General features: G+C 34.2%; 1 protein-coding gene across 12 annotated transcripts in view; it reads left to right on the top strand.

Annotated features, from left to right (window-relative positions):
* AK9 (adenylate kinase 9) overlaps positions 1-15,942 on the top strand; it is a 59,181-nt gene that overhangs the window by 27,834 nt on the left and 15,405 nt on the right. For 11 of the 12 annotated variants that reach the window (XR_004148051.3, XM_085574959.1, XM_085574960.1 and 8 more), the window contains 7 exons: positions 6,087-6,293; positions 7,255-7,394; positions 8,320-8,532; positions 9,110-9,364; positions 12,898-13,016; positions 14,329-14,548; positions 15,728-15,790. Coding sequence is in view for 11 of the 12 variants with exons in the window: in XM_085574959.1 (XP_085431085.1) it covers positions 6,087-6,293; positions 7,255-7,394; positions 8,320-8,532; positions 9,110-9,364; positions 12,898-13,016; positions 14,329-14,548; positions 15,728-15,790 (1,217 nt within the window). In the remaining variant the exon portion in view is untranslated. The remainder of the gene's footprint in view (positions 1-6,086; positions 6,294-7,254; positions 7,395-8,319; positions 8,533-9,109; positions 9,365-12,897; positions 13,017-14,328; positions 14,549-15,727; positions 15,791-15,942) is intronic. The other variant, XM_077782275.2, reaches the window with a different exon arrangement.

Genomic DNA, 15,942 nt, shown 5'->3' with positions numbered 1-15,942 from the left:
AATCTTGCTGAAGTAATACTTGGCATATTCTTTTCCTGCCACATTTCTGCCAGAGATTGCTTCCTTTCTATAGCAAACTCAACTGAAGCACACATGCTTATGCCTCAGTATTTCAGGCTGGTGTGTTCATACAAACTCATCTTCACTAATGTCTTTTCTGCTGCTCATGCTATTTGGGCAGAAGTTCTTGGCAAAGATAAATTGGTAGTTGGGCTTATAATTCCAGATGTCATCTCTCATGCTTGTGCTTTCACAGCTGTTAAGATCAGTATTAGTTATATACTCTTTAATTTAATATTGAATCCCAGCTCTTTAATATTGATCTTCTTTCTCATTACAGATGGTGGAGGGTTGAATCAATACCCTTTTCTTGGGCTTTTATTATATTTTCATGCTTTTTTATTTTTATCATCATGTTAAATTCAGTAAGATATTTGAGACAACAACAGCAAAAAATAATTAAGCCTGTTTATGTTAGTGCATTTCCTATTTAGTCTTTGAAGATAAATACTTTTTGGAATCAATTGTAATTATAACATTTACCAGGCAGATGATATGTGCTCAGTCCTACAGACTCTAAATATATTTCCTTTGCTTTTCTTGACTGACTTGCATCCTGGTTTGTGCTTTCCCCTACTTTTAACTGGAGGCTTTTCAGAGAGAGAGTTTGGACAAGGACAGTTTATTAAACTGGAGATGAGAGATTGCAAACTACTTGTACGGCAAACTTCAAAGCAAGCTCTAGTGATATTACCTTCACAGTTTGTTCAGTGTTTGAGCAAAGCTGCATGATCTTCAAAGCCACTTTCTGCTGTCCTTCATAAATCAGATGTGATAATTTGATTCTAATACCTGTACTCCCAGCATTTTGGGCAGAGAAATATCAAAATTTAAAAAACAGAAAGCTTAAGAACAGCTTCCTTAGTTGAATCCCAAATACCTTCAGGTCTTAAATTCTTTTAGTCTCTCATTCAGATAAATAAAGACTAATGAATATTGGTAGAGAACAACTATGCAATGTTTTGCAGAAAAAAGAAAAAAATCCTATTATTAAAGCTATCAGTCTTTCTGGAAGTTCTTGTCACTTTCTGAACATAATAAGACAAAGGACATCCTCTTAATTTACTTCACTTAATGTCTGTCAATTTGTCTTCCTTGACCCTATCCATTACCAGTCTTGTAAATTGAATAGAACCATAAGCTAGTGAAAAGGTATATGAAATCTTGTAACGATTTTCTCTCAAAAAACACTTTGAAAGCAACTCATCTTTAATGGATGGTTGGCTTTAGTTTTTAAAGTATACATTTTAGTTTTTATCTGCTAGAATTTAAAAAATATTTTAAAGAACAAACCAGAACTAAATCAAATATAAACCATTTTTTTTAATAGAAAGTTGTTAATATACATATTTTTATGCATTAGAAAGAATCAACTTTATCTGTAAACCAAAGTTTTCTTTCCAATTAAAAAAAAAAAACGGCACATACAATATAAGTTTGTCTGTAGAGTGTATTTCACTGTAATATGCTAGAGATTATTTGGCAATGTATATTTATAAGTAAGAAATTAAAATTCTGTATAAAAAAAAATACAGTCTGTTTCAAAAAGGCAACTGAAAATACATTAATAATGAAATACAGATCAGTTCCAAGAAATCAAAGTGTCACTCTTATCATATATTTTGCCTTTCTGTTTATTTTGCTAGTTAAGCTCTAATGAAGAAGCATGTGCTGGCTTCTGGTGTGTCTGTGTCAGCTTTGGCAGTGTTTCAATGAGGAGAAAATAAGGACTTTTTAATCTTTTTTGATGTTGTATATGGACTGAGGGAAGAAAAAGTCACAAATACTAACATATAAAAGGCTCTCTTTGCCCAACAATTCACTAGAGAATGTGGGGACAGATAACCTTCAAGGATTGTTTGTCTCTATGGTAACAATGCTCAGTTAAAGCACAGAACATGCAAAGCAAAATATGAGGGATTGGTATGTAGGCATTCCCTACAAAAGCCCAAGATTTAAGGCTGGGGAAGATTGTTACCTATCACCACTGTGATAATAAAATTAAATTAAGAACAGTACTGTTAGGTAAAAGGCCACCTCCTTGTTTGCATTTTTATATAATTTATTTTTAAAGCACTGCTGTCTTTTCATGTATTTTTCTTGACTATGTTTTTAATTTAAAAAAAAAAAATCTTCTCACTGTAAGTAACCTCACCAAGCAGAGTTATTATAATTTGTATCTAATGGCGAAGGTACATTGCCTTATTTGGTCCCTGAGACAAAGTAAATGTCAGGAAGGCAACATTTTTGTCATAATAAGGTTCAAATACCTGAACCAAAACCAAATGAGTTTTGGGTTGTCTGATTTTTGGTCTGTCTCTTTTCACTGGCAATGTAAACCTTTTTTTCTTTTGTTACCACTCCCCTCTTTCCAGGGGAGAGTTTCTCCAGTTCACTTAGACCTGAGTAATCTAAAGGTTCTGTAAGTATGCAATAGTAGCTGCTGGATATGCTTCCTTAAGCAACAAAATCTTCTGGATAGAGGTTTTCTGTTGGAATTATGTGTCTGAAACAGCAAAACAAAGCTGGAACACATGCTGGTCCATCCTTTGCTAAATATGGCTTGTCAGAAGAGGTCACATGAATTCTAAGTGCATTTGAGATAAACTACTCTATGAACTACTCTATTAAATGGATTCATTGCCATTTTCAATATTCTGTCTCAGATGATGCCAAATATTGATTTAAATCTCTTGTTCTGCTTGTATATTTCTAAAATGGCATGATCTGCTGAGAACTGAGAGGTTTTTAAAGGGCTGGACTGTAAAATGATCTGTTGAAAGCCAGATCCAGCCAGCCCTCATCTTCCTTGTGTTACTACTGTGAGCGGAGCTGTGGTTCACAAGGCAGCACATATGATTTCTGCAGTGTGACTGTGCCAGGGATAACATGTGCAAGCAACAGTTAGTGTAACCCACTTATTAATGTATCCTTTCCTTAGTTTCTTAAAATCTGTGTTCCTAAGGGAGTCACCATTACATATTGCATTAGAGCTGCCCAAATTTAAGCAGGTTTTACCTAGCTAAATCTCTGTCTCCTTTGGGATATATCACTGTAGAATGCAACATCATTAGTGGTACCATTTGCACAACATCTTTTAATGTACATAAAAAGGTATATTTATGTTCTAATTTAGAATCATGGCAAGAAGCAAAAATGTAATTTCAGGGCATATGTAATGACTTATAAAGAATGAATGTCTAGTTTAGTAAAATGCAAATGTTTTTAAGCCTTTTCAAGGGAAAACATTATTTCTAATTCAAGATCAAACTATTTGAAATCTGCAAGATGTCTCTCCTTAATGATATTCCCTTTTGCACTTTATGTTTAGGCTAATAATCAAATAAGAGGAAGGTTAGCCACCAAGGTGTCAGTCCAATAGATGTGTTGTTCAAAACTAAAAAAAAATGGGGGAAGATGTATTATATATTGGTTGTTATAAAAGATCACAAAAATACTTGTCGAAATGCTTATTTATTAATAGTTCTGCAGTTTACCTTGGCTGTGCAATGGTATGGCTGGAGTGGGGGCTGACAGCCCTGAGGGCTGACAAGGGGTCCTGGGCTCTGGGCAGGTGGGGGAAACCCCAGGGGGCTGGGTAGGGACAGCCAGGCCTGGGGATGTCCTCAGGTCCCTGAGCCAGCACATGAATTGCTATAGAGACCAATTTGCTTCAAACCTCAGTTAATCATGGATATAGTTCAGGTAAATGGTGATATTGAGAGAATAAAAGTTTCAATGTCAAAAGTAGAAGAATAAAATTATGAAAAGCATGTAAGTATTTATAAATTTAGCATATTTCTAGAGAGCTACACATTGGCATACAGACCTTTAAAAAGATGTAGACATAGCAGTACTCAAACTCCCATACTACCTCTAAAGTGCCTGATTTCATGTATGGACTAAAGGGTTGTAGAAGGCACAAGTAGCAAACTAGTGAGGGACCAACCTTAGTGGGCCATGAAGGAATTTCAAAAGAAGGTGTGTTAGATATGGTCCTTGTTCTGAAGGCACTTGCATATCCTAGCTGATACTGGCACTTTGAGGTGATGCTTTAGTTGGTAGAATATTACACAAAAATTAGGCAGCATCTTTTCTCTGACCATTACATTTCAATCTGTTTCCTGCCAAATCTCTGAAGTCCTGTGGCATTATACACTTTTTGCCTTTTGGCTCTATTTTGGAAAATTCAATGTTTCATTTTCAAATTTCTTCAACAGTCCACAAGAGGAGATTGAGAGATACTTGCTTCTGGGAGGAAGTATGTTTTCTTAATGAAGAAAATTGTAACAGGGCAATCTAACCCTTCATAAGCCAAAACAATTGTTTGGATTTTTCAGGGAAAAACTCAAAATGACTGTTACAGAGCTGAAATTTGACCGAGTGAGCATTGGCCTGCTTAATGCCAGAGTGACCATAAAGCATTGGCATTTTAATGTTTTGAAGTTTTTTGTATTTTTGAGAAAGTAGTCAAAGTTTTTTACATATAAGGCGTTACAAAGGACTTTCATTTTTAGTGATAGCTCTGCTTTATTCATGTAAGGCGTTACATACAGAAGAAGAGTAGTAATCATCCTTTTTTATGTAAAAAATCTGTTGAAGTTCATTGGAATAGACTGAGTATGTTTCAAAATCTCTTCATGCTCTTTCAAACTAAAAACAAGAAAGGAACAACAAGAGAAGTGGAAAATTTTGGCAAAATAGAAAATTATTCCATTCACTGATAAAATTTTTTCTTGTATCTTTGTTTCTGTCAAGAAAAAAACCACAGCATATGCTGTAAGTCCCAGCAAACTTAGAGTAATATCAGATCATTTAACTCACTGCTTTCAACTGTTTTTCTGTCTGTTAGCTGACATCACTTATTAACAGAACATAAGAAATAAAGACAATCAGAGATGAAAATTAAATGAGTGCTGAGATTGGGAACAGCAGCATCAACACCACATTGCTGTTGCCAGCAACAAGGTCTTTATGGAGTCATATAGGCACTTGGGTATCATCTTCTAGCTGAGATAGGACTTTGTCTCAGGACTTTCAGGGTCTAACAGTGTATGAATGGATAGTAATTGCAGTCCTATCTGGCTCCTAATTGGAACATTTTTTAATGTGTCAATATCAAGTTTTTAATTCCATATCTGTTGTAAATACCAAGTTTCAAATTCAACAGCAGCTGTCAATATCAAGTTCTGAATTCCATCTGTCTTCTTCAGCAAGAAATTGTGGTGGAAGAAACTAACCCCTTGTTTATATGCTTACAGAGTATGACAACACGTTTGGTATGGTTTTGTCATATTTACAATGTGTAGTACCAGTGACTTTCTTATTTATATTAATGCATCCTTTCAGTCTCTAGCTCCTGTCAGCTGTCTGTGAGACAGTGTTGGGAAACAGGCTTGGACTGATCTGAAACAACAGACACTACAAATTTCTGCATGTTTCTTAAGAGATTAAAGTATTCTCTCTTTCAATTACTAAACAAGTGATTGTATGCAGACATGGCTTCATTAAAGCAAGAATTTCCTGTGGGAGTTTCCCAGTTCCAGTATTTAGAGAGGGAAGTCATTTTAAGATTTTTTAACTTTCTTTCCATATATTTGTTCATTCCAATTTTCCCCATACTGGCATGAGGCATGACTATATGGAGAGTCTGTCAAAAGCTGTTCATCACTGAATCATAATTTTTAGATTAATATATTCTGTATTGTATTTCTTTGCAGAAAGAGTCATATTTATTTTGAGTGCTGATTTAAATAACCATATACAAATATAGTTCAGCAACTTGACTTCATTTATTTTCTTAGAGAAGCCTCAGTGTTAGAGTATGAACATAATTAAACTGGGAGTTTATGAAGTGTCTTTGTAAACTACTAGTATAGTAATTCATAATTATGGGGAGGAAGAAGCATTAAAAGGTATGCCACCATATTTGAGCAATATAAAAATAGTCCTACAGCATAATGATAGTTTTTAAATGTAAAAAAATTTAGAAGAGCATTGCCTATTTTACATTATTTGATTTTCAGAAATTATGCAACCTGAATTTGCAGAGGATGTTTTTCCAGATACAGAAGAAATGAAAACAATTAAAATGAAGATTGACCTTTTCATGAATGATTGGGAAAAAGTGGAATCAAAAATCAGGAAGTCTTCTCAAGTTCAGGTGGTTGTTTTAGAGATTGCTGAGCAAACACCAGAAAGTCTGCTTAATCAAACTATTCTGGTTATGGAAAGTAAGTAATACTGTTTATGTGATTGGCACTTTAACTACCAAGAGGGATTTTGGATAATTCATGTGATGAGCAAATTAGGGAGTAGATTATACTCAGTTTGATATTGCTAATATGAAGAGGGTCATATTGTGTTCTCTGAGTTCTCTGAGCTGAAAAGTACAATAGCAGCCTTTCAGACATCTAAGAGTGGGGAAAATATAGATATTTGAAATATATATGTAATATAGCTATGCAAATAAGTGCATAATAGCTCCCTAAACATTCTGAAAGCACATTTCTGCAGTTACTTGTTCTATCTGTGCATGCCAGAATACTGGTTTGAGACATGGACAGATAGTGAAGGTTCATTAATGTAATATTCATTGGATTAGTGAGACTTTTAGGGTGTGTAATTATCTAATCTAACCACCTGCACAGACTGTATTTCAGAACTGAATTTTACATTAATTATTTTTAAATTAATATTTCTTTGGCAAAGTGCATTTCTTCATTTGTGTGGTCTTGCAGAATTTTGAGCACTGGAGATAAATAATACTACATTTTTCCTATTATTCCTACAAATCAAGTGTTTTATTAACCAAAACATCTATTGTTTTGTTTCTATAATAAACTGAAATTTGAGTGATGATTTTTCCCAACAAGTAACAGTAAAAAAAAACCTCTTTTAAACAGAATGGTACTATCTGCACTTGTTTGTATAATACTTTTGTAATACTAGTTCCCACTGAAAATACAATTTACTTCAACCAAAAACAACCTGTAGAATTTCCATTTTTGGAGGAGGCAATATAGTAATTTCCACATCTGGGGAGAACATTTTGTCCCTGAGTAGAAGAAATGCAAGATGCAGTTGGAAATATTTTCTTCCATGTATGCGCCTACTTTCATGGACAAAGAGAATATATTCTGGTATAGCCAAAGGATAACTATTAAAACAGAAAAAAACCCTTAACCTTTTCAGAACCTTTTAAATATTATGGCTGGGAATTATCTGATGAAGACTTAGAGGAGGAAGCACAAGATCTGGATGCTGAAGCGACAAATGAGGAAGAGGAAGGTGAAGAAAAGGAAGAGAAAGGGGAAGAGGGAGAAGTGGAAGAAGTAAGCATGCCAGGTTTACTGTTTATGCTTTTATTATAGCTCCTTTATTTTGAGTTTGAACATAACCTCAGAGAAGACAGATTTTGCTTGATCCTGATTTCTTTTTTAATCCAGTTGAAGTCTTCTTAAAAAATAAATATTAGCATGTGCTTCAAGAACACTTTCAGCACATTTATGTGTTGCGGCAGATAGTAGTTTTACTACAGCAAGAAGCTCAAATACCCCTATGCTAATAGAGAGAATGACTGTACCTAGTTTTGCTAGATGGCAAGAAGAGGTTTATGAAAGAAATAAATGTGAACTTTGATTTCTGTCAGATAACAATGATTCCATGAGCCATCATATAAACATCAGAAGATGATGAGTCCTATTCCATTTCAGCTATTGATAATTTTCACACACCCACTTTAATGAAATTAGAGGTCTAGGTTTGCCTTTCTATTTTCATCCTATATTGGAAGATTCCCATCCCCAAATTTAGCAGTACAGGATATCTACAGATTGAGTGAGCAGTATTGAATATATTTTTTAGAAATTACCTTTACTGGATAAGTAATCTGACTTCATAACACCAGCTCTCACTGTATATTCTGAAGAGGTCTACATTTAAAGAGATCAGTTTCAAAAACACAGTAGGAAAAAATTTTATCATAGATACTTCTATGCTAATTTTGATCCTCAATGGCTAACTATGATATTAATGATATTTTTAATTTAATTCTTTTCTGAGTAATTCTCTTGGACAGTTTGTTTTCTGAGTCAGAATCTAAAAAAGTGTGTATTTTCCTGGACTTATTTTCAGCATGCAAACATTTTTGAGAATACCACCCTAATTCAATTGTCAGTTAATATATTTGGTGTTATTTAATCTGATCTACTTAATCTGAGAAAACTCTTGAATTCTTTAAAATTTTCATATTTTCAGGATGAAGAAACAATTCAGCAAAAGAAAAGGCATATGGGAGACACAAACCACTTTTGTCCAGTCAGTCTGAAAGAGAACTTTGTCCTCTACCCTGGACTCCAGGAATATGCAGCTAAATATAAAGAAAAGATTTATTATTTTTCTACTTCTGAGTACAGAGATAAATTTTTGAAGAACCCTGAGGAGTATGTAGCTCACAATGAACCACTACAAGTGAGAATCTTAAAAATTATTTAAAGCAGATAATAGCAGATTAAAAGAACTACTTTGTTTCCATTTAGATTTGTTTATTATGGCTGATTTTTTTCCTAAGTGACAATATATTAGGCAAGCCCTTGAAGCAAATAAAACACATGGCTTTCCTAGTGATTTTTAATGTAAATTTGTATTAACACAGTGAATTAATGATGCAAATACAGCAGAAAAGAGATTAAGATTATAAAGGCTTACAATAATCTTAAAACGTGTTTAACAAATTACAAATATTGCAGGTTTTGTGGGTTTTTTATAACTTGGAAAAGGGCAAAAGAACAGAAGATTTACCAGACCTGTCTAATGAAGTTTCATTTTTACCTGCTGATAGTAGAGTAGTAGATTTGTTTCATGTTTCCAGAGAGCAGGTAGTTTAGTTATAACAGCACTAGAAAACCTGGGGACATTAAAATACAAAAGTATATGACCGGTTTTTGATTAATTTTTTAATCATGATATTTTTGAAGTGAAAAACAGTAGGGTGTGGGTGCATTGTACACTCCAAAATGTTACAGAATATTCTGTTTTTTTCCTGTAGGCTCCTCCTTTACGGGTGTGTTTACTTGGGGTTCATGGAGCAGGTAAAACTACTTGTGCTCGAGAGATAACAGACAGATTAGGAATTTTCCATATTCAATTTGAAGAATATCTACAGGAATTGATTTTACCCAAAACTAAAAGGAAAGTTGGGCCCTCTTCTGATGGAGATCATGAAGATGACAATAAAATACCAGAGGAACTGGAAGACTTCTCTCAGACCATAACTAAAACTGAAACAGAAAAGACCAAACAGGTAATAATATTTTATACATCCATACACAAAATAACCATTTTCTGGCCAATATAGAAATTTCTTATAAAATTGTAAAAATTGTAAAATTATGTTAAATAAATACTTGATTAAACTTGGAAATAATAGTTCATGACAATGTTTTGTAAATATCACAAGCATTCTTCAAAACATTTTCAAGAGTTATATGCAGGTGTTTTTCTAAATATTAGAGATAGATTCTAAATGCCTAATGGAAGACCAGCTGAGGGGGAAAAAAACAGTCAAGGTCAGAATAATAATGGGAAAGCATGGTTTCCTTTAAGTGTTTATAATATGCAGATTCAGTCAAGTGCATTTGTTCCAGCTGCACAGGACTGTAAAAATGTTCTCAGCTGTGCTCTTTGCACTCTCTTGGAGCAAAAGAACAGAATGTCTCTACCAACCCTTTGATCTGATCATCCCTCATAAAAAATCAGAAATATTTATCATTAATAGCAGGGTAAGCTAGTATTTTTTTAATGCAGTAGGTTTCTTAACCTGGATTTTAGTGTTTCTTTGACTATTGGCAGCAGTTTCAAACCACAAAAATAAAGCAACGCTTGGGTAGCATAAAATATACCTTGTAGCTTAACTAAAAAACTGTTTCAAATAGCTGTATGTTCATGATACTGGTAGAATAATTAATGAATAATAATTTTCAGAAAATTAGTACTTTTGCTTAATCAGATTAACTACTGGCTTAAAATCCTTATAAATGCACATTCTAAACCCTATCTCTTATAGGATGCAATTTCTTTGAAGGAAAAACTTTTACATAACTGTTTATTTGGGATAGTATTTTCTTTTATTAGACAGTGATTTGTTGGGAGAAAAAAAAATCCATAAAGTTTTAATGCAAATGAATTCTTTAGATAGCAATGGATATGATAAAAGCTATTCATTATGTAGAGAAGTCTCACCACAGGTACATAGCATATTTCAAAAATGTGTAGTAAAAACTTGAAAATCTATCTCTCACACAACAGAAATAAGGATTTATCCAACACTTAAAGATTCAGGAAAAAATGTGTTTCTGCATCACATTTTAAGAGCCTCTTTTTTAGTGTGTGCTCCTGATATCTGCCAAGTTCCCTCAAGTTACTAGTCATCAAAGATCTTCAAACACTTCCTACTACAGGATTTAAGGAAGCAGGCAGGAGAGGCAGCAGGCTACAGAGGAGGAGGCATACAGAAACAACACTCAGGCACAGTATTAGGAAGATGAGCACCCAATGGAAGTGGAAAATAATTAGGCCTCTATTTCTGCTCTTTTACAGCAATAAAAGGTCTAGAAAAATATGTGTCTGACACTGAAAAATTATCTTTGCAAGTACAGTTTAATCTGTGGCCTACAGGGCTCTGTGTCTAACAGGAAAGCCTGGGTAAAAAAATGGTACTACTCAAAAACAGAATAGGATCAAATTTGGGATAATTTATGTAAACTGGACACATACAGGTCAATGGGGTGCACTTACAGGTGCTGAAAGAGCTGCCAAAAGTACATTAAAGGCCACTCTACTCTCTTGAGAAGTAGAGCAGGTCCCTGATAACTTAGAAGGTAATGTTCTGATGAAATAATACAAGTGCAGGTAATATTGGAAGCAAATGCTTCATCACAGACACAGTACAGATCAAAACCATGGATGGCAGAACAAAAATCCAGGTTTTCATCAAAATCAAAGAGGGGGTTCTTTTTAAAAGTCAGTTTACAATTTGGTAATCCCAGCCAAAAATATGGCAAGTGTTCCTGGCACTGATGGTTATGGCTGGCTCTCACTCAATTTTATTTCTTTGGCATAAATACATGTCTTACACCAACGTATTTCTGTTATTATTTTTTCCTTGTCATCTTCATATCTGCTGGGAAACAATCTTTGACTTAGTATTTTTTTTCATACTCCTTTTAAAGTGCTTAATCTGATGGTGTGATCTAAGCACAGCTCATACAATTTTAGTTCAGTTTAGAAACCCATTCATTGTGCCCTGCACAAACTCTAGAGGATAATTTCCAAGGTTGTAGTGTTCCCAGGCATTTATCTGAATATGAATACCACTGGATTGTCTGACTATCCTATTTTTCGCTGACCCTCCAATTCTACAAAATTTCATTAAATTCCATTGTATCATTCTCATTCACTTTGGCACAAGACAGTAGAAGTTCATCTGTCAAAGCTTAAGGTCAGCTATAATGTTCAAAACAAAACCACTATAGGCAAACAAAAATATACCATGCAGTCTGGAAAGTTCAGCAAAAAGATATCATCCTGGTTGTTTTAGTGTCACATAATTGAAAGGTCTAGGGGAAAACTTTGTTCTTCAAATTGCTGCTCTGTGGGGTGTTCTCTTTTTTCTGGAATATACATCTCATGCTTCTTCTCTTTTATCGGATGCAAACACTATTCCTACCTCTCTTTAGCAGTGGTAATGTCAGTAATACATTTTTATATGCTTTACTGTTTTCGCCACTTCACACATTTCTTTCAAGATGACTCTGTGTTGCAAATCTGGCTACCACTTTGTCTACTTAGGCATCTTCTATCATATAAACATCTTTTAATATATATATACTGTGTCAGGCACTAGCAAAAATATTACTCATACACACTACATTAGAGCTGTGACTTCCAGAATATTCTCAAGTTCTTTTGGCTACATTATCAGAGTACATGTCAGGCATAGGAATTCTTATTCAGCTATGGCCTTTTGATATCAGACACATTTTGATTCTTGATATATGAATTGTGTAAACTAATCCAGAACCACCAATATATATCATATTTTCAATATTTTTTACTACACTCTGTGTCAGGAAGCAATTCTATGAGAAATGCATCCTCAACCATATCAATCTCACAGAGTTACGTATTCTGGGAAAAAGCCCTAACAGATTTCCACAATAATTCAGTATTTTGCTCTGGCATTTGAATACTCTGCATTTGACCAGTCATTAATACTACTACTGTTGTATAGAACAATGCTATCTGTCTCGTATCTGTTCTGCCTATATCAAATAACCTTACATGTCCTTCTTCGGCATATTTTTTTTAAATCCATCCAAATATAATAGTTGCTTTCAAAAAGTAAAAAAACATTCTGATGTAGTGCAAGTAGTCTTCCAGCATGGGAACATGTATAGCCAAGTGGAAAACTGTGTGCAGGCAATTAGGAGAAACTGTGCTCATTTCAGTTTTTATTCCTCTGAATTGAGCATATGTATAATTAAATACTTAACAGTTGTGTTTGATTTTAGGTTTCATTAAAAATCATACAGCAGCATTTGCCCTAATTTTAGGGACTTGCCTAAAATGTGTAATGTAGTATGATGCAATATGGCAAATGAGTCTGTTTCTGCTAGTTTAAGTCAAATGAAGACACTACCATACTTTACCAAAAACAATAAACGTGCCAAGCAGATACTTCTTTCTGGTTTTGTTTTTTGGTTGGTTGATTTTGTATGGGTTTTTGTTTTGGGTTTTTTTTTTTTTTCATTTTTGGTGAATTTTCTTTACATAAAGGAAGTGGAATTAACTGATGAGGAAGAGGCAATCAAAGCAAATCTAATGGACAATACAGAACTGCCTCCAGAAGTCCTTGATAAGATTGTTCCTGACTGGTGGAAGAAAGAGCCATTCCGGTAACTGAAATTAGATTCTCTCTTTCTTTAATTAATTTTAGGAAGTATATAATCCATTGTGTCCACAATTGGAAATAACTATCACAGAGATTATTTCAATGCTCTCATAGTTTTTATGAGTAATGACCTGCCTGTCAGTCTTGGTTTTGTTATATTATTTTAATTGATATTTTGACAGTAATATCATGTTTCATGTGCTGCACACAGGATTTGACAAAAGTACTTGGCACACCTGAATTAGATTAAGTCTCCTAAAGAGCTGGGTCTTACAGGATAGATATGAAAACAAACCTTTTATATTTTTGTATAATTTTTTGTCCTGACTACAGATAGGGGATAATAGTTCTCTACACAGTGTAAAAAAAGGGAGATCAATCCTAGGCAACAAAGAATGCACCAAGTCAAAAAATTACCCAGCATTATGCATAATGTTGTAATATTGTATTGTATTAAATCCTATTGTATTGTATTATATCACATCACAATATATTACACTAATAAGCTATACTATGTTGTACTCTTCTTCCCCACAGCATTCAGGGCTACTTGTTCTTTCCTCCTACTTGTTCTTTACTTCCACTTCTTCTAGCTTCTTTGGTTTTCTGCAATTTTACAATGTATCCTATTAAAGTCTAAAGTAATAGGTATAAATTTTAGCTTCTTATCACCACAACATTGATCCTTACCTAACTACTTGTCTAAATTCAAAATTGTAAGAGCTCCAATAAGCCATAGAGCTTTACAGGTATAAAGGTATATGACTTGTTGTTAACATATGCAGGAAGAGAAATATAAATCATGCTGAGTGGCAAATTTCTAATCCTTTACTACAGAAGAAGCATAAATTTTCAGGCACAAGGTTTCTTGGAAAGTTTTTACCATAAAAGTAATGGTAAAAGTAATGGTAAAAGTAATGGTAAAAAGTAATGGTTTTATGGTTTCCCATAAAAGTAATATGGGGAACCTTCTATTTTTTGAGACCAATGCCTAAAAAGTATTGTTTTTAGAGTGACACAAGCAAGTCTGAGGACCCAATTAGGTTTGTGTTTTTAAGTTATTTTAAAATATTCAGTGTTGCACATTAAAACCTCAGAAGAAATTAATTTGTAAGTACACTAATCAAAATACACAGCAAAATATCAGTTTTACATTGTCAAAATGTACTAGCTGAAAGTATTTTTTGAATTCTGCTCCTAATATATGCATTTAATATGGGAGGGTTTGTGGGGTTTCTTTTCAAAATAATTACATGTTCGTTGTATTGCACTTTAAACTACACTGTGTAATAATAAATATGTTACTTTCCAATTAGGTCCACAGGCTTTATACTGGATGGCTTCCCTCGTACTTCAGATGAAACCAGCTATCTTTCAGAACGAGGACTCTGTCCTGATGTTGCAGTTTATATTCAAGTAGAAGAAAGTGACATTCTTAACCGTCTTTTTCCTCCACGTCTGAACAAATGGAAAGACAAACAGCTTAAAAAAAAGGAATATAAAATGAAGCTAAAGGAACTAAAAGCAGAAAAAAGGGTAAGTTTTCAGCCCTATGTAATTTTTTTTTTGTTTCTACAAGAGGTCTGAACGCAGATTCTGAAACTCCCAAAGCTGTGAAGAGCACACAGAGTAACAGGTATTGGAGCGAGGAGAATCAGTTTTACACATTCACAGCATTCCTAGGCTTACCATAGGAACCAAAAATAATTTAGGGCTCCTTTCCTCTTCTATGCAATTAATGCATGCAGGAGTTTGGGCATCTTGCAGCCCAAAAAAAGTAGCTGTGCTGTCACATAAATGGCAGTCATGGAGAGTCCAGGAAAAAAAGGCAAGTGGATGGAGGGAGTGAATATGGCAATAAAAAAATCAGACAGTTTGTACACTGTAGTATTGCTGCATCCCAGATTCCCTGAGCATGTGCTGTTGAATTATCAGCATCTCCCATAGGCTGACTCCCATAGGGAGTGTATCTGTGTTCCCAATTCTGATACTCTGCACAGGAATGCAGTAACTCTAAGCCACATTCTCAGTGCTGTTGCAGCTGCTCTCTGTCCCATTCAAATGAAGCTGTGCCTACTGTTGAAGAGGTTACAAATGGTTGAGGTAACCTGAAGCCTCTATGCAGACACTTACAATTGGCACATGTAATATTTCCAAGGTTCCTCACTTTCTATAAAAGTGAGAAAGTACTACACATGTAATATCAGAAAAGGCCTGCACATAATTACTACAGAGCAGCTGTCGCACAGGAAGTTAGAACAACGGAATCTGGGACAAGACTCATTCAATACCATTAATATCTCTAACCTGTCAAAGGGAACACAACATACTTACTATCATAATCAGTGACCCCTTTGCCAAATGGGTGAAAACCACCTATAGAAACCACCTATAAATTTAGAAACCCTGTAGTTTACCAATCAACCTATTACTATATTTTCAGTGTGATAATAATCACAGTCTTTTTTTTTCTTCTAATATCAATCTCAGAAATTGCCAAATTATTTTTTCTAAAATATGCTTGCATGTTTGCCTAGCAGAGAGTTCTATGTGATCTGCAATATTTCAAACTCTAGGTAGTGTTCATTAACATTAGAACCAACTGGAACAGAATTCAAGGTAGAAAGTTAGGTAGGTTACATTACCAATTTTCAGAGGGGAGTTTTCATCAGGAAGTATCATCAGTCTTCTTACATCTTTTTTTTTCACTAACAGAATGAGAAGATTGCCAGAAGAAGGGAAGAACTTTTAGCAGAACGACAGAAAAATAAGCAGGAGGTAAGAAAACCTAATTTGCATTCATACCAGAATCCATTCTAGAATTTTCTAGAGCTTTTAGTCATAGACTTCAAGACAATGTAGAAAAGTAAAATTATGATAGACTGCAAGAAACTTCAACTTTCAAAAATAATTTTATATTATGTTTGAAT

Source organism: Lonchura striata, chromosome 3 (genome assembly GCF_050655825.1).
Source record: "Lonchura striata isolate lonStrDom1 chromosome 3, ASM5065582v1, whole genome shotgun sequence".
NCBI classification, from domain to species: domain Eukaryota; kingdom Metazoa; phylum Chordata; class Aves; order Passeriformes; family Estrildidae; genus Lonchura; species Lonchura striata.
This window is presented reverse-complemented; position numbering and strand designations above follow the sequence as displayed.